Here is a 27,045-nt window from a genome sequence, read left to right as displayed (position 1 = left end):
ATGACGATCGCGAAAAGATGGTACCGTTCACGGAGGAATCAAATAATTGTCGTTATAATTCTAGTATTCTGTATTCTATACTACATATCACTTCATGATAGCCTGCACACCGAACCAGACCTTGATGTAACCAGGAGGTGAGTGACAAGTACCTACCACTTCCTACCTACTACCTGTAGTGTCTTGTACTAGCACAGCTTCCGTAGTATGATATGTAGTTTTAATAATCTATTGTTGTAAAGAATTATAATCCAATTTGTAAGTATACCTACTAGCTGTGCCTGCGACTTTGTTCGCGTTTTAGGGTATTTATATGTTCAACGTGATTCTTTAAATTGACATAACTTTTTTTTACTTATTTATGGACCGATTGACATGAAACAAACACTAAATGTTATGTGAAGATTAACACAATTATGTTAGGGAAAACCACATCTAAATCAGATAAGCCGTTTCTGATATTAGCGTGCACAAACGCACAGAAATACAGACAAAAATTCTAACAATAATTGTTTTGGGTGCTATTTGCGTTGATTATGGTACCAATAATATTTTTTCTCATCTATGTACAGACAGCGATCTGTTACATTTTTATTATATGTATTAGTTGGCCGCGTGTGTTGTTGTATTTTATGTATGTTGCCCATAGTCACCACGCTGGGCAGGCGGGTTGGTGACCGCAGGGGTGGTTTTGTCGCACCGAAAACGCTGCTGCCCGTCTTCGGTCTTTGTATTTCAAAGCCAGCAGTTAGATGGTTATCCCGCCATCGGTCGGCTTTTTAAGTTCCAAGGTAGTAGTGGAACTGTGTTATCCCTTAGTCGCCTCTTACGACATCTTTGGTAAGAGAGGAAGAGATCGATATTATCAACATTCAACATAATTATACCATTACCATAATGTAACAAAAGCACACGTGTTTAAATAAGCCAATCACGTAGAGCAAACGTCATATTTTTTAGCTATTTATTGTTCTTTGCTCCATTCTGGCAACCATGGCGAATTGAATGTTAAACGACGGGTTCGACAACGACTCATAATAACTTCAAAAAGTCATGTATGAAATATTTGATATCTCATAACAAATTGGACGCCAAATAAAAAAAAAAAAAAACGATTTCAATTACATCAACAACAATACTAAAATGTGTAGGTAGTCGATAACAGTCAATTAAATGCGCATTAACATGGGATAACTCAAAAACTCCTCGTCAGATCTCGATCAAAATTTTAATGTGACCTCATTCAACCGCCAGCTTTAGTTTAAAAAAGTAGATTAAAAAAGAATCATCAAAATCACTTGCACCCAGTTTTGAGACAAAAAAAACCAGCATGACTTAGACCTCACGACTGAAGTAAAACTCCTGTAGGAATAGGCCTGCACTGTGTCTTAGATATACGAAACGTAACCGACTATGGGAGAAAAAGAGTAGGAAAATGTGTGTTCGCACCTCTTTCTCTTGCTCCGTTCGCCTCGCCCGATCATGCTTTTCGTAACGCTCTCGTCACGCATTCAACAGCTTACCCCTCAAGTCAAGCTTTACTTCAAAATACAGGCGAATTGAGAACTTTAACGGTTAGTTTGATTATTTTTTTCGTTTGCGAGCTAACACAATTATTAATAAGTATACAATTTATGCTAATAAAGGGTACTACACTACAACTACAGGTTTAATATTTTTTATCCTTAATTGTAAAAAACAATTGTTTATCCTCAATTTACAAAATACAGTAGTTTTTAAATTTTGTTTATCCGTGTATACTGGTGTAATATTACTAATTATTATATGTATTTTAATTATGTAGACTGACTACCTATTTAAAATTCAAAATGTATATTCCCTTGTTGCGCGTCTGTTTGGCGAAACACCTGGCGTGCGTAATATTTAACTAACACGTGATGGCGTAATATTTTGCATGACGAACACTTTCGATACATTTGTATCGGTTGGAAAATACGTTTTTTTTTTTTTTTTTTTTTTATAAAATAAATATATTTTGATTGTCTGTCTCATTTAAATTTGACCAAGTCTGACGAGTAATTTTAGAGTTATCCCAATTAATGTGTACTAGCTAATATACCCGTGCGAATAATTCGCATTAATTATGTATAATAATTATCACTTAACATAATTACAAAAAAGTATGTAGTGTATGTATTATATAGATATATAATTTTATAATTAATTAATTTACGAAAAAGAAGCAATAACAAATTTTCTTGTTGTTGTCGTCGGTGGAGCAAGCAATTATCTATAAAATGATATATAATTTATGTGGAATAATTGTGATGCTTTTTCTAAAAAGGGAGGCAAACATCTTAAACCTTAGCTAATATGCTATATATATATATATATATATGTATATATATATATATATTGTACTACACTTCTATACTAGATGATGTAAATTGAAGTCGGTTTTATTTGCTTGAGAGCAAACACAATTATTGTTGTAGCTTTGGTAGATTATGCTTCTTTTATAATTCAAATTAAGGTTGCCATTATTATTTCGCTTATTACTTTTACTATTAAGCATTTTTTCGAGTTTGTGAGCTCTTGAACTAAAAGCCAGTTTGACCAGTTGCTGATAAAGCTATCTGACATATAACGGTATCTAAAAGATAAAAGTTTTGGGTGATTTTTTTTTTATCCATCGCTTTATCGAATAAGGGCCTGTTTCATCAGTTGTGGATAACGCCATTTGACGGATGATGATATCCCACAGTTAATTTTTTTTGACGTATTATTCTTAAACGGTCCGTAAGTGCGTAATAATCTTTATCCCCAATTTTAGATACGGGCCCTTACTCTGTTTCTTTTTCTCTTGTTTTACTAATTATATAACGATAGATGAAACTGTGCCTGATTTTTTATTTCCTTTTTATTTAGTTTTAGTTTTTATGTTATTCTTATTGTTATAATTTTATTTTCTTTCTTTTAGGCTCTTCCCTTTTACACTGCGCTTTTTATTTAATTTTAATAAGTGTTATAGCTGAAATCTATTGTCTATACTTTGGTTCTTTGACATTTGTCGTATTGCAGCTATGCCTCACCCTATGGGAAAAATCTAGTCTATGAGATCTATGAGAATTTGGTCTCCATTAGTCCATGTTTTTATGAGGTTTGAGATTTTTTACCATAGGGTAGTACTAGAAGTATTGAATAAAGTTCCGGTTATGGGTCTTGATTATGTCTAACAGATAATTAAACATACATACTTGATTCTTCTAGACTTCTACTTAAATCAAGTGTTAATACTGACGGTGGAAGTTTGAAAACTTATAACTAAATATATTCTGAAAATCTATCATTATAAGGGTATAATCATTTACATAAGGGTATAATATCGTTCAACAACAATAGTTCAGCTATTTCACTAACTTCTTGTTAACATTTTTAGTCTAGAAATATCTAAAAAGTCTGAATCAAGTAACGCGGTGTCGGAACTAATATCGCCAAATGTTAACAACAGGTAACTTTAAAACTTTTATTTTTCTGCTTTACTGTTTTTCTGCTTTACTGTTTTCCTGCTTTACTGCTTTTTTTATATTATTTTTAAAAGCTTTTCTTTTCATATATATATGCATATGAAGTATCGTGAATGCAGCATGTACCAACACAAGTAATTTTTGTTTTTTTGTTAATTCTTTCTCCAAAATGAATGAAATCATTTTCTGTTTTACGTAACTTCTATTTTTAACTATAAAACAAAATTCTTTATATTTTTAACATATAGGGCAGATAGTTTAATATAGTAACATAGGAATACTAGCTGTGCGGCGACTTCATCCGCATGGAATTAAAAAAAAGTTATTTTTTCAGTTCGCTGAGTTATAAAATAAATAAAATTCTAAAATAAAAGAAGCCTAAGTTACTCCTTACTACATTAGCTATCTGCCAGTGAAAGTCCCGTTAAAATCGGCCCAGCCATTTCAGAGATTAGCCGGAACAGACAGACGGACAGACAAAAATTCTAAAAAATGCTATTTTGGTATATGTACCGTCTATACATCCATAATATGCATTTAGTAAAAAACGGTAATTTTAATATTATAAATAGACACTCCAATTTTATTTATTTGTATAGATATTTATATATATGTTACGCTCAAAGATCGAAAACGCTCATTGAGCGGAAAAATAGCTCACAACGCGATGTGGTCACAGTAAAACATCCACATAGCGAAATTCGTGTTATGGCTCTAATGAAAACGCGCACGACGCGTTGTGGCAATCAAAGAAAGACCAAATAGCGAAATTCGTGTCGTGGCTTACATGCTATTCGATCTCAACGCGTTGTGGCAATGAAGAAAAGCCATGACGCGTATGGAATACTATTTGATTACAACGCACACTACTTTCCGATATAGATCCTACTAGGCCTATAGGCTGGAAACGTTTTGGTAGATGTCCTTAAGAAATATTTTTCATTATATTTATAAAATCACGGCATAACGTGTTTCTCATTATCAAATATATTAAGTATATAATTATATAAATTAAAATGAAACGATATTTATTATTTATTGAGATTACTTTATATTTAAAAAAATCAATGTATTAAGTAATAAATCACTGAACACAAAATATTCATATCATTTGTAAATTACTCATAATTCACATAAAATTATAAGGGTTTTAATTTTTTCATGACAATTAAAATTCTTTCAAGAAATAAAAATATTTAACACAAATGTTTATTGATCATTAATAAACAACAACAATGTACTATAATATTAGAAATAACTATAATTGTGAAAAATAAGTATTTGATTGCTATTTATTTTTACATAAACTATTACTGTGGTATTTTAAGTTGCATTTTATATTCTAGGAGCGACACTTGCACTTTTTATCAATACAGTATCTTTTGCAGTGGCACATTATAAACCCTTGCTTACTTCCAGACGATAACATAGATGCCGAGCGAAGTGTTAACTATGAAGTTGAGGGCACATCACAAATGTTAATAAAGTTGGTTTCAGAAAGTGTAAATTCATTACGTGCATAAAGTCTATCGAGTGTACCTTCCTTGTTTCCTAACTGGTAGAGACCTGATGGATTAATGCTCATAACAACACACATAACATTCCTGGGTGCTGCACGTCCTCTATCAACTTCAGGAACTCTAACTAAAACGTTAGTACCAATTTCAACACAGGGAAATTTCCTTTTTTATTCATCATAATTAGCGCTGACATTAAAATTCACTCTCATAAACAGAAAAGAAATGAATAAAACTGATGTTTCAATGCGTCTTTGCACCCGAGCCGACACCGACAAGTTACAACCTGTCCGTCGTGATATGGTTAACACAATGAATGCTCAGAACGCGTCATGGCTTTTTTTCATTGCCACAACGCGTTGAGATCGAATAGCATGTAAGCCACGACACGAATTTCGCTATTTGGTCTTTCTTTGATTGCCACAACGCGTCGTGCGCGTTTTCATTAGAGCCATAACACGAATTTCGCTATGTGGATGTTTTACTGTGACCACATCGCGTTGTGAGCTATTTTTCCGCTCAATGAGCGTTTTCGATCTTTGAGCGTAACATATACAATACAATACACATATGCTATATTGTACACTGAAAAAGGAATATTACATCGAAAATAAAAGGTTCTTATGAAGGAAAACATAAAGAGTGTTGAATGAAAAAGAATTAAAATATTATTATTTTTTTATACAAGTAGGTCAGCAAACAAGCGTACGGCTCACCTGATGGTTAGCGGTTACCGTATTCTGTTGAGACTTGTAACACCAGAAGCATCACAAGCGTGTTGCCGACCCTATCCCCAATCCCCCCAGGAACTCTCTTCAACTTACTCACCACAGGAACACAGCACTGCTTGAAAGCAGTATTATTTAGCCGTGATCTTATGTACGGACGAGGTGCTTCCCCCAGTCGGGCTGCCATAATAAATACAGATAACAGTTATCTATTATTACTTCAAATGTTTATTTACGCTTTAGTTTCATATCTCAGCTTCTGGGTATTGAAGTGCATATCGGCTGAATAGGTTTAAAATATTTGATATATATATTATTTTATCTGATAAGATATCCCTTTGATTGACTGTGTAAATAAAACAAAAATCGCTGCAATATTTGTTGAATAACGTTATATATCAATGATATCGTTGTAAAAGTACTTCAACCTTACAGAAGGTCAAAGCTAAATAATATTGGTTTCAAGTAGTGTTGTTTCTGTGGTGACTAAGGTAGGTAGAGAGCGCCTGCGGTATCAGCGGTAGGTTCGGCAACGTGCTTGTTTACTGTTATTGCAGAAGTCCGTAGTCTATGGTATCCGCTTACCACCACGAGATAGTACCCCTACCCCGATGTAGTTAGCCTTATAACTCATCCTTAAATCATTAAAAAAAATGTGTTTTATTTATGTAATCTGTGCCCGCCCTGTCGTCTGTGTCGAGTTTAACAAAAAAGTTATTGTTCAGTTCGCAGAGTTATAAAATAAATAAATTTCTAAACAAGTAGTTAATCCTTACATCAGCTGTCTACCAGTGAAAGTCCCATCAAAATCGGTTCAGCCGTTTCAGAGATTCGCCGGAACAAACAGACAGACAGACAAAAATTGCAAAAACAGATTATTTTGGTATATCTACCGTGTATACAGCCATGTGTATTTAGTAAAAAGCGGTAATTTTAATATTACAAACAGACAATCAAATTTAATTTATTTGTATAGATATATAGTTCGATTTTGCCTGAATAACATAAAATACAAAGACGACATTCGTGAATTTACGTGAATAGTCGTTGTAAAATTATGTACATAATTTAAAATTCAGTCGCACAACAATGAACTAAGCGAATCCTTTGTTGTTGTCCCTGAAATAACTTAATAACTTATATCACTTAGAGTACCCATCTGTATGGTAATATATTTTCTGATAGTAGCAGAACCGATTTAGAGACGAATTTCACTCATCTGCTTAAATGAATGAAAATTATTTTATATTTATTTTAGTATATTAGAAAAATAATCGTAAGGGTTGACTGAACAATTTTTGAAAAAATTGTTTTTATTAACAATGTACCTCTATGAGTTTGAAGAACAAAATTAATACCTACCGACAGTATGAAGCCTGTAGAAAGCGCAAACATTGGGTTATCTATTATTCACCTGGCATAACTACTGGCTTGGGAGTTAGAAACGGGTAAATTAATATCTATTGTTCTAGTTACTTTTACCTACATGTTTAATAAATAAATCTAACATCAAAATGGGCGCTGTTTCATTACGAATACGATGACATAGGGTTGCCAGCTTAAAGTCTGGTTTGAATGGCGGTCGCCGAATATAATATAGCTTGGCCAGGAATTCAGGAAGGCCAACTATCTGTAACATACTAAAAAAGATAATTATTTAACTTTTACCCATTACGCAGATATATTGAAGAAATAGACTATGAAAAATCACAGATTAGCATAGTTTTAGCAATATTTAAACTTATCTTTCGGCTGGTTTTGATAATTCTGAACTGCATAGTAACGATTTTATCACGCAACGAAAAAAAATATCATGGTACATTATTTTTTTTATCTGCGATAAGCAATTCTGTCTGATGAAGTCTTAAATGTTACCTATATTTCGTTCGGTAGAATAATTTCGTTCTCAGGAACTACTAGTTTCTATTGAGAAGTTATTTTATGTTAACACGTAGTCATTTCTTGCGGAAGGCTATAGGCGTCACGCTACGGCCAATAGAAACGGAGATTCAGTGAAAGTAGAACGAAGATTAACAAAAAAATTCTTTCAAAACCCACATATCTACTTAAAGCCAACTACGAACATTGTTTATAAAGAAATTGTAAAAAAAACAAAGCATATTTCATCTCTTTCTTTTCTTACTGAAAACGTGGCACGCGTGCCAAGCCGCCATATGGTTCTCGAGTGACCAGATACGGTCATATTTGCGCCATAATCCATTCAAAAGAATCTAATATATAAAATTCTCTTGTCATGGTGTTAAACATTGAACTCCTCCAAAACGGCTCGACCGATTTTAATAAAATTTTGTGGGCATATCGGGTAGGCCTGAGAATCGGCCAACATCTATTTTTCATACCCCTAAGTTATAAGAGGGGGGGGGGATTAAGCGGGTTAATAACATATATGACAAAGAAACGTTTGCGGGGTCAGCTAGTATTAATATATATTATGTTGAATATGCAAAATAAAGATAAGCTGCGAAAGATAACGTCTTGGCAAGGTAATAAATAAATCGGTGTAATCTGTGTTTTGATTTCAGAACGATTGTGCTAACGATATGTGGGGTAATCTTACTTCTAATACCCTGAAGTTAGCTAGTCAACGAAGAAGAAGTTAGCAACGTGAAGTTAGCTAGCCAATGAAGTATAACTTCTTACTTGCGTAGATAATTACACACACACTTTTTTTTGTTTGCGTCCATTGTCAGCGCAAAGTTTTGTATAATCTTTCAAACGAAATTGTGTTCTAGCTGTGCCTGCCTTACACATTCAACCGCGGTAATTTGAGAAAAAATCTTACTTAAGTATTATATAGGCTATTCATATATTATATACTAATTAAGTACAAAAATATTATATAGACTATTTATATATTATATAGGGTCTTCGGTACATGCTAAAGAAGAATTTGAACCTGTAGTTCCTATAATAATTAGCGCGTTCAAGTAAAGCTTACCACAATATATTATAGTGAAAACAACATCTAAATCGAATAAGCCTTTTTTGAGATTAGCGTGCACAAATGCACAGACAAAAATTCTAACAATCATTGTTTTGGGTGCTATTTGCATTGATTAAGGTACTAATAATATTTTTTCTCATATATCTTCCATGTACAGATAGCGATCCGTTACATTTTTATTATGTGTATTGATTTCAAGAACTCACCAGGCTCTAGACTCTCTTTGTTAACTCTTGACGTCATCCGCACAGCTGTGGGCGTAACATTCATAGATAATATGCGGTTCAATCGATACCAATAAATTACTGTAAATTAACTCAATGTGTCCTCTCTTCATAGGTATATATCTAATACTAGCTGACCCGGCGAACTTCGTATCGCCTAACACAAACTTTATCGTATGGTATTAAAGTTCAAATTGACTTTTAAGTATTATCACAAATCTTTTGTATGGGAGTATAGAAAAGTGTTGTTTTTAGACTTTTTCAGGAAATTTAAAATTTTTTTTTTAGAATTTTTCTCTCCGTAAGAACCATCCTCGTACTTCAAGGAATATTTTAAAAAAAGAATTAGTGAAATCGGTCCAACCGTTCTCGAGTTTTGCGCTTAGCAACACATTCAGCGACTCATTTTTATAGGTATTATAGATATAAAATTCTCGTGTCGCGGTGTTTGTAGTTAAACTCCTCCGAAATGGCTGGACCGATTTTTATGTAATTTTGTGTGCATATTGGGTAGGTCTGAAATCGAACAACATCAATTTTTCATCCCCCTGAATGTTAAAAGTAGTCCACCCATATTTTTTTTTAATTTTTAGATAATTTTTTTTTTATGATACAACATTAAAAAATACATACAACCCTAAATTTTCAACTCTCTTCATTCAACCCTTATTTTTAATAGCGTTTAGCGGCAAGACAACATTTGCCGAGTCAGCTAGTCTAATATATAAAATTCTCGTGTCGCGGTGTTTGTAGTTAAGAGGAAAGGGTACCGGAGAGACTTTTCAAAAATAGGTATTTGAATAAAATGTTTCTGTCGCGCCGCATGCCGCTACCGCGCCCCGCGCCATCTCCGCTCCGTTTTTTTTATGTGTGACTGTCGTATTGTTAGTGTGCGTGCGCCGGCTATTCAGCTATTAATTGTTGACGATATTTTAGTATTCGCATCTTTCGTTTGTGATTGACTTCGAGTACATAGAGCGCATAGTGCTATTTTTCTGAATTTGGCTTGTTTTATTGAAATACTTAGGTACTTTATTTATGAATTAGGTATGTAATTACATGGTTGAGGTGTGTGTAAGAATGGGTAATGAAATACATACATAATTATAGTGTATACATGTAGTACATAGTATAAGTGTAAGTATAGTATATATATGTAATGTAGTACATACATAGTATAAAATGTTTGTCTTAGTACCTATATAATTTGTAATGTCTCATGTTTGTTGCAGTTATTAATACATAGGTATAGGTTATATGTATTAATTAACATATAATTGAGGCGATATAACAATGGTTAAAAATAATATTATGATTTAAAAAAAAAAAACAAGAAAAGCCGCCTGCGTGAAGAACAACTATTAGAAAGTCAATTGAAAAGGCTGGAACAAGATAAAAATTCAATAATTACACAAAGATAGCTATATAAATCACACCAATTTCACACATTATGTACACTTACAAAAATCATGAAGGCGACTTTTTCAATTATTATTTTATTTATGTTTTTTTAGTTAGGCAAATTACGTAATCGATTGAATTTTTTTAAAGAGTGGTTGATTAACATGACATAACATAATAATACACTTTATTGTACACCAACAGAAAATAATAATACGTATCAGATTGATTTTTAACCGACTTCCAAAAAAAGGAGGAGGTTCTTAATTCGACTGTATTTTTCTTTTTCTTTTTTTTTTGTATATATGTTACTTCAGATCTTTTGACTGGGTCGACCGAGTTCGACTTGTACGCAAAGGAAAAAAAGCCGACTTCAATTACATCGACATGTAATACAACAAAGGTAGACGAAAATATAGTCAAGTAAATACGCGTTATTAAAGATTACTCAAAAAGTTGTTATCAGATCTCGATGAAATTTAAATATGACTACACGATAAACATCAGCTTTCGATTAAATTAAAAATCATCAAAATCGGTACACCCAGTAAAAAGTTATGCTGTATAATACAACGTAGGTCGACGAAAATAGTCAAGTAAAAACGTATTATTTATATAACTCGAAAAGTTGTTGTTAGATCTCAAATAAACTTAAGTGAGACCAAATGACACACACCACCTTTCGATTAAAAAAAATGTTGAAATCGGTCCACTCAGTCAAAAGTTCTGAAGTAACATACATAAAAAATACAGTTAAATTGAGAGCTTCCTCCTTTTTTGGAAGTCGGTTAAAAATAGAAACCGATTTTACACGTCTATAGAATTCCTAAGTCGACAAGCTTGAACAGTGAAAGATTTAGTATAAAAGAAAGAGGAGTGAGAGGGAAATTCAAGAAGTAAGCTTTCCTCAGAACGAAGACTGCGTTCATTGGAATCACTAAAAAATTTAAATCGTCGTTTTAGATAAGCAGGTACAACAGGGTTAAAAAGAATAGAGTAAAGTAAGTTGAGAATATACGTATTCCCGCAGTAGGGAATTGGGTGCCACTCAGGGCGTAACTACTGCCATATCAGCCGTATCAATGATACGGGGCCCCCTATTTACAGGGTGTTTTTTAAGGTGTGTAAGTAAAAGTTTTGACTGAGGTAGGGCACAGCAGGAATTTCCTGCTCAAAATATGGAGCAGCCCGACTGGGGTAGTACCTCGACCTTACAGAAGATCACAGCAAAATAATACTGTTTTCAAGCAGTATTGTGTTCCTGTTGGTGAGTAAGGTGACCAGAGCTCCTGGGGGGGATTGGGGATTGGGTCGGCAACGCGCTTGCGATGCTTCTGGTGTTGCAGGCGTCTATAAGCTACGGTAATCGCTTACCATCAGGTGAGCCGTACGATTGTTTGCCGACCTAGTGACATAAAAAAAAAAATTAGTAAAATGTTATCTACAATGTCACTTAATCTTGTGAATCCTGGAAAAAAGAATAAAAAAACTGTCATACATACCTATAGAGTTTTCACTTCAGAAATGACTGAAGTCTGAAAAGCAATCCCCTTTTATCCGAGTCAAGCGTGCGCCCAATTGTTGATAACATTCTGCATCGTTTATTTCGGGATTCAGTTAATCATTATGAACAATGAATTAATCTTTTTTATATAAGAATGGGGCACACAAGCAGACGAAGCCATCTGATTTATAACGGCTACCGTCGCCCATGGCCTTTAGAGAAAAGATTTAAACACTAGACGCTTGAAAACCCCCAAATTTTAGCAAGGTCATTCCACACTTTGAATGTACGCGGAAAGAATGCGCACGAAGCTCGCACATTGGTTGCAAACCACTGGTGGATACAATTAGCACCACTAGACTTCTTGACATCGAAAGAATGCAGAACACGACAAACGACACGGCTCATAGTGCACATTACGCATCGCGTGCTCGCACCGTGGAATGCTCAATGGTGCTACAAGCTCTTTAAATTAGCTTAAAATCCGAAATTCAAAACATTGATTTCATTAAAGAACTCATGGAATTATTACTGATAAAATTCAATAGCCTTGCATCCAGTTTTTCGGGGGTATTAACTTGATGTTTTTCAAAACTAAAAGTGATAAAAAATTACCTAAGTTTTTCGATGGAACAGGAACAGCTACAGCAGACTACACTCACTATTGTCTATTTTAGGAGAAAGTAATAACTTATAATCAATAAATATTTATTTTAATTCAATGCAAGCATTTTTTAATGAGAAATCTTTACCCATTATTTTGCCTGCCCCCCCACTAATTTTGATATAGGGCCCCAAGGTTCCCGGGGTTCCAAGGAATGCTGCGCCAGTGGTGCCACTTGAGTTTTTTACGCAATTCAGAAATATGATTCTATTTGCGAAGTCTAAATACGAATCGCATAGGTACATAGATTCGACCAAATTTAATAATCTGCTCCTTCCTTTCATCCTTACCGATGAAAAAAAAACAGAGGAGGTTCTAAAGTCGCCACGTACCTATATTTATTTATGTTTGACCATGCATAACTTTTTACAGAGTATTCCGAAATTGATAAAAAAAATATATTGGAAAGAGTAAACCCCGAAGTTGTTTTTCGCCTAGGAGGCGAGGAAGAAGCGCGGCTCGCAGCTTGCTTGGCATAGGCATGGGAAAGAGCAGAATCCTAATTTTTTTAAACTTTCTTATTGTATTTTTTATTAGTATTACGGTAATAATAATCATAATATACTTTTTTGAAATCCTTGTATTGAGCCCTTTAATTTGATACCAAAAACAAACAACACAGTTATTTACCATAATTATCATTGTTATTTGTTAGCGAAACCCTTCGTTAGCCCAGGTTTGCACAGTGTTACAATAAAAACCGCATATACAAATACGGTTTTATTGTAGTTATGAAAAGAGAAATTATTTAATTTTGTTAATACGAATTTTAGAAAATATCGACTAAAAATTACATCACTAGTGTATCGATATAATTATCGACTATGAGGCATCACTTCGCTGGCGTATATACGTATTGCTTTGACCCTTCCCTCCCCCAGACCTATCCCCCAAAAAGCAAGAAAGGGACAACTGCAGCTCAGACCGTTTTAGGTAGATAATTTTTGACCAAAACAGTGTTTCGTAGTCGACTGTTTTCTCCTCAAAACATGGCAATTTTTTTTTAAATTTATTTTTAGAAAATAAAAGAAGACTTCGGCTATGCCCCTATGTTTTCATTTTTTTGAAAATATGCATATATATTTTTTAATGAGTGTCTGAAAATGTACAAAAAATTATGCAAAATTTCGAGTTTTTGAAGTCTCCTAATTCCTATGATAATAAGAATATGAAAAAAATCAAAACATAGGGGCATGGTCATGGCAGCAAAGAGTTCTATGTCACAAAAATATTTGATCTAGTGTCATTATCCAGGGAGAAAACAGTCGACTACGTTTGTATGGAGAAAGAGCCGGTACCCTTTCCTCTTAAACTCCTCCGAAACGGCTGGACCGATTTTTATGTAATTTTTTGTGCATTTTGGGAAGGTCTAAGAATCGAACAACATCTATTTTTCATCCCCCTAAGTTATAAGAGGGGGAGGGGATTTAGGGGGTTAATCACATATATAGCAAAACAACGTTTGCGGGGTCAGCTAGTTTTCATATAAAATATTGTTTGTTTTGTTTAGGTCTGTTAGGGAAAACAAATTTTTGTGTGTAATCGGAATCTGCTAATCTGCTTGTTACCCATTTTTGTTGACACACAGTAGGAAATGTAGTGCCTAAAATTTGGAGCAGCCAAGCAGAAAAGTCCTGTGGTGAGTAAGGTGGTCAGAGTCCCTGAGGATGGTCGGTGGTAGGGTCGGCATTGCGTTTGCAATGTTCCTGGTGTTGCAAGCCTCGTCACGGTATCTGCTACCATCAGGCATCTCTTTATAGTATAAAAAAAGAAAAATATTGATATGTTTGCATATATTTATTATTATTACCAGTGGTCGAAATTCGACCATGATTAATTTAAATTAAGTAGTAATAAGTTTGAACATTATTAAGGTTCTGTTGTCAAAGACTACACTTCTATAATAATAAACAAAAGAGTACCAATATGTACGTGTGTGTGTCAAATACATGGTAGTGTAATGTTTTTTTTTTTTTTTTTTTTTTTTTTTAAATTAATTTAATGTATTTTTAAGCATAATTTAAAAAAAAAATAGCATTCTACATTCCTCTAAACTAAGTGTGCGAAATTCCATATTCCTTCCGTCCGCGTAAAATAAGTACAAAGTTTTTTTCTTCACGTATTAATATATAAATACTACTAAGGTTTATTATTTATTTATTTATTTTTTTTACTTCGCAATATCCGATATAAGTTTAAGGAAAGATGGGACGTAAGATTAAGAGGAAAAGAGCGTAGTCGGTAAGAAGTAGGTACGTTTAGATAGAATTAGAGTAGTTGGAAATTATCGATGTGTTGTATTTGTGATAGCTGATTTTATAAAAAACTATCTGACCTAGAAATCTTCGTGTAGGCAATTTTTTCCGCGAATTTGTTGTTTTTTTTTTTAATATTTATCTTGTACGAATATTAAATAAATTAATATAATAAAAAATCATACCTATACCGAATACATTAAAATATTAAAAGATAGATAGATAAATTAAGGTAAATTTAATTTAGTTTTATTTGCAAAAGTATTCAATCTGCTTTTAATTGTCGTGTATTGTATTGTAATGATTTCTAATAGATGTAGCACGATAAATTACAGCCTATTTTTTATCAAATAATATGTTGAAATAAAGAGATTAGTGCATTTAATCAAATTAAAGAACGAATGAAAAGTCTTACGGGATGCTTACTACAGATAAAAATAATTAGACAGTTCAAAAATGACAATTTAACTAAACAGTGGACTAAACCCCTGAAAGCTATTTCCAAGCAATGAATCCTATTTATAGACCCTTGGAGATGGTCTGTGATAACTGGGTGACCTGCCCGGTTATCAATGTAAGCCGACTGACCTAATTTTATCAATCCTCTTACGTGTACTCTCCTTCATCGTGACATTGGCGAAATAATCTGTGCTGTTGAATCATTGAGTGAATGAATGGGTGAATGAAAAATTGATTGAACAAACGATTAAATGAGTGAAAATAATAATAAGTCTTCTTGTTTCTTTTTTATCTTTTAGAAGTACTTATATACGTTATTTTAATATCCGCGACTTATGTGATTTCCACCATCATAAAACCATTCTTTCTCTTTTTCTTTCTGAATGAGTGAATGATTTCATAGTGTTGGTACATTGTTGTGCGGATATATCCTCATATTTTTACGGTTCTAGTTTTTTTTGGGTTGTGTGTCTTATTATAAATATGCTTTATTATATTTATAAAATAAAGATGCTTTTTATTTGAAGTAAATCGTAATTCAATTATGAGTTAAAAATAATCTAAAATTTAGTTAGGAAAAAAAAACAATTTTGTTTTACATAAAAATATAAGTTATTTTATGTTACGGGTCGTCCATTAATCACATGTTTTTTTTTATCATTTTTAAATCCCCCCTGGTGATATGTGGTGTGGTTTTAGATAACCTCACCATACCCAAAAGTGACGTGTATTTGACTGTGAAAAGTAAATTGTATTTTTTAGAATATCATCTTTAAATGCTGGTATGATCTGATTAAATTTTTTAAAATCAATCAAAAATAGGCAGAGGCTTTAAGCAGACATGAACTGACTGTATTTAACAAACTTCCAAAAAGAGGCAAATCTCAATTCGACTGTATTTTTTATGTATGTTAGTTGCCTTAGAACTTTTTACTCGGTAGACCCGATTTCGTTGTTTTTTTTTTTTATCTGACACGTACTTTTCGAGATATATCTAATAATGTGTATTTATTTGACAAGTTTTTCGTCGACCCGCGCATATACCTCATAACATTTTATTGAGTGTACCGATTTTGATGATTTTTATTTGAATTGAAAGCTGATGCTTTTTATGGATTCATTTAAATTTGATCGAAATCTGATGACTAATTTGCAGTAATATTTGATAACGCGCATTGTTCTGACTATTTTTTCGTCTACTTACGTTATATTACTTGTCGATGTAACTGAAGTAAATTTGTTTTTCGTTTGCGAGCAAACACAATTATAATTATTTAAACATGGAAAAAAATAAGTTTTGAGGATGTTTTATATGGATATATGTATAGATGCGTTACTTATATGCTTACCATATAATTGTATACCTATGTATATGTAATCAAAATTGCATGTCGTTTTTGTATTTAAAAAAAAACCTGCTATGTATTTGCAAACTATATATGTATATTATGTATTCAAAGCATGTATTTATGATTAAATAATTGTTTTGTTCTTTTTCAGAAAATCTGTAATCGAGTGAGTAGTTTCCTTTTTGTTTCTTTGCTTTACCTGAGCTTGAAAAGTAATAATAAAGTAAGATGCTTTTATAAAGTAAAAAGCATTTATAAAGTAAAATGCATTTATAAAGTAAAAAGCTGCATGTTTGAGATTTTTATTTGACTTTTTAAAGTAAACAGGCAGTAAGAGGTTTGTAGACTTTATATAAATAGCGTATTAGCTTATTATTATTTATTATTAGTATTATATTAATTCGTTCGAATAAATATAGTTTTTAAAGGCCAATTCTTAAATAAATTATCGGACTTTGTTCTAATGTTGAAGTTTTATAGTACTTATACATATTAAATCAGGGCTGTACATAAAATACTCTTGTATGTAAGGGGGGGGGGGGGGGGTGTGAGGTTTTTTTATATATTATCTTTTAAAAAATGTTATTATTAATCTATATGGTATTTTAATAACAATATCATTTATGGGGGCCTAGCTTTTGTGACGTAATTTTTTTTGAAAGTGACTGACAAAAAGGGGTTCGGCAAAATGGAAAATTTTCGTCTGACGTATTTTATAGACGGCCTCTTATAGTTATTACTTATGAATTTGAACATCTTCGTTGTTAAAGTTGTTTTAATTTATTTGGGTGTCTTTTTGTTCCGTAGATATATAGAAAGGCGTTTAGAACAGGCGTTGAAACAGGATAAGGGGTCAGGATGTGAGATACCCAAGTTGGATCCCTTCGCTAAGGAGGTTACTCAATTCGATAAGGAAATGCCTAAAGTTGTCTGCCAAGGACGGGACTGGGTCAAATGCTATGTAAGTTTCGGTTTATTTATAGTCATTACCAAAAAAAAACAGGTCATTTCGTTTCTATGCTTATTTAAAATGAAATCGGATGGTTCTAAGAATATTATTTATATACTGTCTATTTTACCTCGTATTGATAAATTGTATCCAGAAGATAAGCTACCTTAACAGCTAGAGGTACAATAAATTATCAGGGCCGGTTACTTTTTAAATAAATTAATACAATTTTTAGATTTGCATTTAACGATTAGCCGATAAATAATGTAGAATTCCATAGTTAAAAAGAGTAATATATCATAAAGTTAACATATATCTCCCCACCGTGCCTCGGAGAGCACGTTAAGCAGTCGGTCGCCCGGTTGTTATCGTGTACACCTGATGGCGATCGTTACTCACAGTAGGGATATATTCGCCAACCTGCATTGGAGCAGCATGTCATGGTGGATTAAGATCCGATATTTTTCTTTCTCCTTCATGGAGACGAGAGACCTATGTATACCAGTGGAATGTTACATGCTGAAGCAATGTTTTTTTAATATAACTATGTTTGTAAACAAGCGTACGGCTCAATTGATAGTAAGCGATTACTGTAGCCTATAGACGCCTTCGACACCAGAAGCATCGCAAGCGCATTGCCGACTCTACTCCCAATCCCCCAGGAGCTCTGGTAACCTTACTCACCACAGGAACACAACACTGCTTCAGCTATGATCTTCTGTAAGGTCGAAGTACTTCCCCAGTCGGGCCGCTCCAGATTTTGTGCAGGTAATTTCCTGCTGTGCCCTACCTAAGCACGTGATCGACCGTTACCCAAAACAGACATCAACTTTTCTAGTTGAGCGTATTTATTTGTTATCTAGTAATTATTGTTTCTTGAAATACTGAAAATATATTTCCAGCATTCACAATGCAAAGTCGTACCAAATGTATTGGAAACGATGAAGGACGTCGTATGTTCGTACAGTGACATAGTGTATGAAAGTGATCAGAAGTATACGGTCGAGAAGGCGTTTGAAGTGCGCGGAAGCGATGTGTATGAGCTGACGAGGAGTGATCACGTGAAAGTCAAGTGTACTGGAAAAAGTAAAGACAGGTAATATTCGCACACACACACACACACACACACACACACACATATATATATATACATATACACACGCAAACACACACACAAATAAAATATTAGGCTAGTGTTAGGTGGACAATAGCGTGCAGTTGGGCATATACATATACACACGCAAACACACACACAAATAAAATATTAGGCTAGTGTTAGGTGGACAATAGCGTGCAGTTGGGCATATATACATATACACACGCAAACACACACACACAAATAAAATATTAGGCTAGTGTTAGGTGGACAATTGCGTGCAGTTGGATTTAACTGCATCATTTTTTAGAAATAATAGTTCAATTAACTAAGCTTAACGTATAATGTAGATTAAGTAAAAGTTTTATTACCCTGGAGTGCCAAAACAATCCAAAAATTTTATGATTGTGGTTTGATAATTGTTTAAATTGTAAAACTCATTATTTTTTTAACTTACAATTTGGTTTGGTTGATTTACCTGTTTCAAAGCTCTGTCTCTGATTTTGCATATTAGATATCGCTATCACTAGTTAGCAATAGTTCTAAAATGCTTACACGTTCAGGTTATAACATCATCACTCATCACTTCAGCCTATCGCAGTCCACTGCTGGACATAGGCCGCCACAAGTTCGCCCCAAAAATGGCGTGAACTCATGTGTGTTGTCCATAGTCACCACTCTGGGCAGGCGGGTTGGTGACTACAGGGCAAGCTTTGTCGCACCGAAGACGTTGCTAGACTGGCTAGTTATTCTTTTAAAAAAATTGCCATTGCATTTTAAATATTCAATTTGAGTTTATAATTTAACTAGAAAAACCGACAAACGATAATCCTGCTATAATCACAAAAATGTATTTTATATATTATAAATTTAATTTGTTAAATATTCCAGCATTCTAGCATCGAAATGGATAGGTCATGAAATAGGATTCCGGTCCAGTGCTCGTCCTAAAACCCCGCCCCCTGGTAGAGAAGATAGCCTAAATGTGCTTATACTAGGATTTGATTCGACATCGAAAAATGGCTTCATACGAAGAATGCCGAAGAGTTACAAGGTATTGACTGAAAAACTTGGAGCAACTGTCTTGAATGGGTAAGTTGACGTCTAAATGGAAATGTGGATACTATTTTGCTATTCATCGTCGTGTTTACTCTCGTGTGATTATTAATATTTATATCAAAACAATCGATATTCTTGTGAATATACATAATATTGTTTATATATAAAATTATCGTCTCACAATCTTAGTTAACATATTCCTCCAAAACGGCTGGACCGATTTTCATGGACTTTGTGCATATCGGGTAGGTCTGAGAATCGGCCAACGCCTATTTTTTATAACATATATGGCAAAACAAGTCTTATATATATAATTCTCGTGTCACAATGTTAGTTAAAATACTCCTCCGCTAGTATTATTGTAAATTTATTGTGACGCAATCGTTAATATGTCTACCTTATGAAAAACATCCCGCAAAGAGACTCAAACTCCAAGATCATAAATGCCGCGAATACCTCTTTTTTTGCAAAATAAGTAAAGTCTCAATATCTCTAGCATTACCCCATAGTAATAGAATGGTCGAATTCTCCAAAAATAAACAAAGAAATAGAAAAAATAAAAATTAAATAAGATTTCTTGGAGGTTTCAAAAATATTTAATACTAAACTTTAAACGAAAGTAAAGTTCTAATCGAAAAAGGTGCTTAATTTATTGTAACAACTATCTACAGTTCAAAGACCTTCGTTTTTGTTCGTTCACGCACCTTATCATATAATATATGTGTTTATTTACTAACATCGGTCAGATGTATAAAGTGCTATCAATATTAATTAATAAAAAAAATGTCACGACACCATTCTATTTTTAATATCTGCGATTTTATTTTTGTGTTACCCACACATTAGGAATTCTAAACATTTTTGAATATCATATCAAGACTTTTTAGGTTTCTCATTGATTTTTGTTGTCATATGAAAAAAATATGTCACGAACTAAAATTTCGTGTGGATATAAGACTAAATAAATTTTAGTAGCAGGAGTAATGTACAAAAAATTATATCCAAATAAACATTTTAATTCAGTTTAATTCAATTGCTTGCTCTGTAGTATTTAACTTCAAATAGATTGCATAGTATTAGTTATAAGTTAACATACATTCATTTAAAGAAATAACATTGGCTGATATTATGGTGCAAAAGATGTATCTATAAATCAATTAAAATATATAATATAAAAAACTAAGGCTACCACAAGGTTCTATATTTTGACCAGTTATGTTCAATATTGTCATCATTGACTTTTTCAGATATAACATAGTAGGAGACGGTACGCCGGCCGCATTGTTTCCTATACTAACTGGAAAAACTGAGTTAGAACTTCCAGATGTAAGGAAGAAGATGAATAAGGCAACTTTAGACTCGATGCCGTTTATCTTCTATAAACTTAAAGAAGATGGGTAAGTTTTTATTTGTAACATTTTTAAGTGCAAAGTAAACATTTGAATAGATATGATAGTTTCATATAGATAGTTACATAATTACAGTTCGGTTCCTGTTTTCAAAAAACGATTCGTAAGAAAAACGAACGAGCTAGTTTATGTTTCAAGTTTATATATTTAATACTTTCCAGTTACCGCACAGCGTATTTCGAAGATATGCCATGGATAGGTACGTTCCAGTACCGATTCAATGGTTTCAAGCAACAACCCGCAGATCACTACCTCAGAGCTTTTTATCTCGAGGAGTCGCAGAGTGGGAAGAAATGGTCCAGCAAGAAGACCAGATACTGTGTTGGAGACACGCCTCAGTATAAACTTATGCTTAATATCACTGATCAGGTGGGTAGTTTACTTCTAGAACATGCTTACTACTTCTTCTTTTTGCTACTTTTCACATCTGTTATAATATTAATTAAGATCTATATTAAATTTAATAATTTTATACTTTATGAAAATCCTTACTAATATTATAAATGCGAAAGTAACTGTCTGTCTGTCCGTCCGTCCGTCCGTCCGTCCGTCCGTCCGTCCGTCCGTCCGTCCGTCCGTCCGTCCGTCCGTCCGTCCGTCCGTCCGTCCGTCCGTCCGTCCGTCCGTCCGTCCGTCCGTCCGTCCGTCCGTCCGTCTGTCTGTCTGTCTGTCTGTCTTTTAATTTAATCGAAAGCCGATGCTTGTCGTTGTTGTTGTATTGCTTGTCGATATAATTGAAGTCGGTTTTTTTTTAGTTTGCCTGCTAACACAATTATTATAAACATATTATATATATATTTATTTGTATACATTTTCTGATTAGTATTATATTGTCTCCAGTTCCTTCGTCTAGACGGTAAACGCTTCTGCTTCACGTTCATAGCGGACATAACCCACGATGACTTCAACATGATAGCCACAGCTGACGATGACACCGCTGAGTTCTTAGCTAACTTCCTAAGAGAGGGGATGGGGGAAGACACCTTGTTGCTTGTTATGGGGGACCATGGACCTAGGTTAGAGTTATGCCATTAATTTTTTGAATTATAACTATGATGATCTGATCATGACATAGCGCATCCTTAGTAGATATGCCTCCATTATTCAATAAAATCAATCGCTCGCTTCAGCCTATAACATCCCGCTAATGGGCGTAGGCTTCATTCCCTATGTAGGAGAAGAATCAGAGCTTCATCCACCATTATAAAATCAATATAATTTAAAGCCCTAATTTTACTAAAAAGTATTTTTTTTAAATTAAGGGTTGCTATTAACACGCACGACGCCGCGTTGGCGCAACGGTCAGAGCCATGGATTGTACCTGTTGTGCTGGCGGTTGCGGTTTCGATCCCCGCACATGACGAACATTTGTATTGTCCATACAGGTGTTTGCCGTGGTCTGGGTGTTTGTGCACTCCTTGTGGGTCTCCCCACCGGCCTCGGAGAGCACGTTAAGCCGTCGGTCCCGGTTGTTATCATGTACACCTGATAGCGATCGTTACTCATAGTAGGGAATATATCCGCCAACCCGCATTTGAGCAGCGTGTTGGATTAAGCTCTGATCCTTCTTCTACACGGGGAAAGAGGCCTATGCCTAGTAGTGGGATATTACAGGCTGAAGCGTTAACACGCATAATTTTATTTCAAAATTGAGTGTAACCAGATATCTTTAGAATATTTAATACAAATAATGTAATGAAATATAAAATTGTAAATATCAATAATTAAAATTAAACATGGATCGTTACAACAGATATAACATTCCCCCAACTAAGCCCAACTTTATATATTTGTCAAACTTTCCAGATACGCAAAAGTACGTGACACGTTACAAGGTAAACTCGAAGAAAGGCTACCCTTAATGGCCGTAAGGTTACCTGACATACTGACGAGGGAGAAGCCACGGGTTCAGGCGTATTTAGAGAACAACGCAGACGTACTGACAACACCCCATGACATTTACGCTACGGTATTAGATGTCATGGATATGAGGCAACATTGGAATCCTTACAAAGTTTCTGGCGCGGATATGACGAGGGGATTGACTTTATTGGAACCGGTTTGTACTATTTTGTTTTTGAAGTGAAACTTCTTAAAATCATTGTGATTTGAAACTCTATGAAACGAAAATGCGTCACGATGAAGAAAGAAATACATAAACGTGAGAATGAGATAGAAATACATTCTGCTCAAAATGCGTAAGCGACGCGTTTTGCATGGTACTTACGACCTTTTCTATGAGACCGTGATCATCGTCGTAACGATATTACGTGTATTTATTTTTCGTTAAACATGCGATTTCAAAAAAAAAAAACGACTAACAAACATTTTGCAACCATGATACATAATTATCCAAAATTTAATTACTTTATAACTGACATTTACCTAAAGATAATAAATATTCTTAAAATTTCAATTATGCTTTTCGCATAGAATACATGTGATTTTTTTATGTAGTCTAAAACCTCCCAACATATCACTAAAGGGGGGGGGGTAGAGGGATTAAAATTTGCTAAATAATATCAATGGACAACCCCTAAAGCGTAGAAATAAACTAGCCATAGTAAAATGTGATAAAGTTCGCTTAAGTTTGTTTTTTGAAATTGTTATTCTTTGGATCTTTTTGGCCCAATCTTCAAACTACCCTCCTACTTATATTTAGTACAAACCTCTTTTAATTTTCAGATACCCTCGAACCGTTCATGTAGCGAGGCGGGAGTCGAACCCCACTGGTGTTCGTGTCTGTCGTGGCAGGCGGTAGAGCCCAACACGCCACAATATAGTGGTGCGGCGAATGCACTGGTCGACCACATCAACTCTATTACTGAGTCTATGAGGTAAGATTATTGGCATTTTGTTAATTTTTGTCCAGAACTGGTATAAATATTTACGTAAATATAATATTTAATGCTATAAACAGTCTGTAAAATTTATGGGGTATTTATAATTATATATTAAGAAAGATAGATTGACCCATTTTTTTAAGGGGTTTCAAACCACCGTACGGCTCACCTGATGGTAAGCGGTTACCGTAGCTTATAGACGTCTGCAAAACTAGAAGCATCCCTATTTTCTGACCCTACCCCCAATCCCCAGGAGCTTTAGTCACCTTACTCACCAACAGGAAAACAATACTGATTGAAAGCAGTATTATTTAGCTGTGATCTTCTCTAAGGTCGAGGTACTGCACAAGTCGGGCTGTTCCCGATTTTTACCAGGATATATCCTGCTGTGCCCTACCTCAGTTAAAATTAATAAACATTCACAGGTCTAAATGCGTCCCCCGAACCCTAACCTCAGTGACGTGGGTGATGAAGCAGCTCGCAAACAACGGCGTGCTGACGTTCGTAGCCGCTAAGGATACAGATGGCTATGTGGGCAAGTTCGGTGCCCGGGTGAAGCAGGAGAGGGAAAATTATCAGGTTAAGGTGAGGGATGAGATTTTGTATGAGTTTCCCTTCAATATTTTCTTTTTCAATAATTGTTGGAACAATATTTAACAAATACATCAATATATCATGGTTTGTCGCCCATTTTCATGAATAATTGGGTATTAAACTTTTATTTTGTATGATTGGGATTGTATTAAATAAAAGTTTTGTAATGTGTGTTATCTAAAAATGAGGTAGTAGCATAATTACATAAGTTAAAGATAAGAATGGGGTTTTTCTATTATTTTATATTTTGTAAATATTACTGTTTTCAAGCAGTGTTGTGTTCCTGTTGGTGAATAAGGTGACCAGAGCTCCTGGGGGGAACTGGGGGTAGGGTCGGTAACGCTTCCGATGCTTCTGGTGTCGCAGGCGTCTATAAGCCACGGTAAACGCTTACCATCAGGTGAGCCGTACGCTTGTTTGCTGACTTCAATTATTTTAACTTATAATTCCAGATAGAAGTAGGCCCCGGTCACGGTATATACGAAGCGTCAATGGTGTACGTGATTAGTGAAAATAAATTTGAAATCAACACAAGGGATATATCGAGGACAAACGCGTAAGTATATTATATATTTCAAAGTGAAATTTCAAAATTGTAGCCTCATAAATTTTCTCTCATCTATCGCATGTCGCACCGTGTCGCGTTACAGTAACCAAGGCCAACATGGCGGCGCCCACAGCTCGCATCAGTTGACCGTGTAGCATTTATATATATATATATATATATATTTTTTTTTTTTTTTATGTCACTAGGTCGGCAAACACATTCTCACTTATTCGTTCAAGTGCGGTATTTGTGTGTTTTGATCTGTGTACTAATGTAAATGTTTGTATTCACTAAAGTTTCACTTGCATCGTGGTTTCATAAAACTACAAAATTCTTTTTTTTTATTTTCTCCAAAAAAGGAGGTGGTTCTCAATTCGACTGTATTTTTCCCTCATAACGTTTCATTGGATGTACCGATTTTGATAATTCTTTTTTTATTTATCCGAAAGCTGGTCCTTGTCAAGTTGTCTCATACAAATTTTATTGAGATATGACGAGTAGTTTTCGAGTATCTCTAATAATGCGTATTTAATTGCTTATTTTACCAACTACCCACGTTATTGCTTGCGGCAGTAAATTTAAGTAAGCGATTCAGCCTGTAAAATTCCACTGCTGGATATAGCCATCTTTCTCCAGGAATGGAGCATAATCCATCACACTGCTCAACCACGGGTGGGCGGATATATCCCTACTATGAGTAACGCTCGCTAATATGTATATATTATAACATCCGGGACTGACAGCTGAACGTGCTCTCCGAGGCACGGTGGGGGTCCACAAGGACAGATAATATTTATAATTTATTTTTGTTTTGCAGGTACAACACAGAACCGAGCTGTATAAGCGCCACTCACCCTCATCTCAATATGTACTGTTATTGTCGCGACTACCAACCGGAATAGTGTTCTAGAGATATGATACAATCGACACACACATGGATAGACAGCCGAAAAATTGAAATTTAAGTGAAGTCACGGTGTTACTTCATTGAAAAATTAATAAATTTTATTTTTATGTTGTACGAATGTAAATAATGCAAAAAAAAAAAATACATTTTGTCTGTGGTCCCTAGGTCGATTTACAGGCTTTATTAAGTTTTCCGTTTATTGTTATTGTCCGTTATACTGATTTAGATTAATACGCTTACTTTCTGATTAAGCGAAGTAAGGAACTGACCGATAAACGTTTTTGAGCCTAGTTGCATAAACTGGCGGATATCTGATAAGCGGTTGATTTATGATACAGATCATTCATAAAATGCATTCACTAATATTGGGGGATATTTTGCTTGATATGACGGGAAGTGTCGTTTAAAGTTATATCTTCTGATACATTTTTTCGTAAATGGGTTAGTTGAAATGTTATGACGTAATATTGAAAGAGGGTCGTGACGTAGCGTGATGGAGGGGGGTCCAAAAAGTATTATTTAGCGTGACATTATATTAACTGCCTGTTCTATTAAGTTTTTATAGGCTATAAAATGACACGCTATGACTGAGTTTAAAAGTAACGGCAATTTGTCGAGTATCGAAATTAACGAGAATGAGCGAATCACTTGAAATGTATGTTTTTTAATTATTAATTTATTTTAAGGATTAATTTTATTTTTAGTTGGAGTTAACTCTTTTAAAAACTATATAAAGTCAGTACTAAGAAATTATATGTAGTGTGAAATCGTGTGAAACAGTAACGCTGACCTGCCCTGAGAGTGACGTTAAACCACCGTATCGCAACATCTTGGGAGAACGAGTTGAATGTTTAAACATCACTGATAGTATTTAAGGAGTTGACTACAGTTGTTATCAGAGCTGACATACTTTTTTTCATTAAGTTTATTAATCTCTTTTTATGTGATTTTCGTTATACTTATGAATAAGTTGTACGTTTTATTATTTGTTAGGTTTTACTTTTAAGGTTCATAGATGGCGTCACAATTACACCATAAATAACAAATGAAATATATTGAAACTATTAAATGAATAATTTAATCATAC

General features: G+C 34.1%; 1 protein-coding gene across 1 annotated transcript; it reads left to right on the top strand.

Moving 5' to 3' along the window:
- On the top strand, window positions 1-27,045 carry LOC123667390. Its single transcript, XM_045601298.1, has 13 exons — window positions 1-137; window positions 16,706-16,720; window positions 17,362-17,515; window positions 18,406-18,599; window positions 19,491-19,691; window positions 20,906-21,055; window positions 21,229-21,436; window positions 21,908-22,083; window positions 22,874-23,126; window positions 23,753-23,904; window positions 24,336-24,495; window positions 24,957-25,060; window positions 25,869-27,045. The coding sequence occupies exons 1-13, from the start codon at window positions 1-3 to the stop codon at window positions 25,951-25,953; spliced, it is 1,989 nt and encodes a 662-aa protein (XP_045457254.1). The 3' UTR covers window positions 25,954-27,045.

Source organism: Melitaea cinxia, chromosome 28 (assembly GCF_905220565.1).
Source record: "Melitaea cinxia chromosome 28, ilMelCinx1.1, whole genome shotgun sequence".
NCBI classification, from domain to species: Eukaryota; Metazoa; Arthropoda; class Insecta; order Lepidoptera; family Nymphalidae; genus Melitaea; species Melitaea cinxia.
Note: the sequence above shows the minus strand (reverse complement) of the source record. Positions and strands in the feature narration are given on the sequence as shown.

Excerpts from the sequence above, each read along its gene's own strand:
- LOC123667390 (XM_045601298.1), top strand. The coding sequence starts at position 1 with ATGACGATCGCGAAAAGATGGTACCGTTCACGGAGGAATCAAATAATT. Across the intron at positions 18,600-19,490 it reads ACTGGAAAAAGTAAAGACAG|CATTCTAGCATCGAAATGGA; the intron begins GTAATATTCGCA and ends TAAATATTCCAG. Across the intron at positions 22,084-22,873 it reads ATGGGGGACCATGGACCTAG|ATACGCAAAAGTACGTGACA; the intron begins GTTAGAGTTATG and ends CAAACTTTCCAG.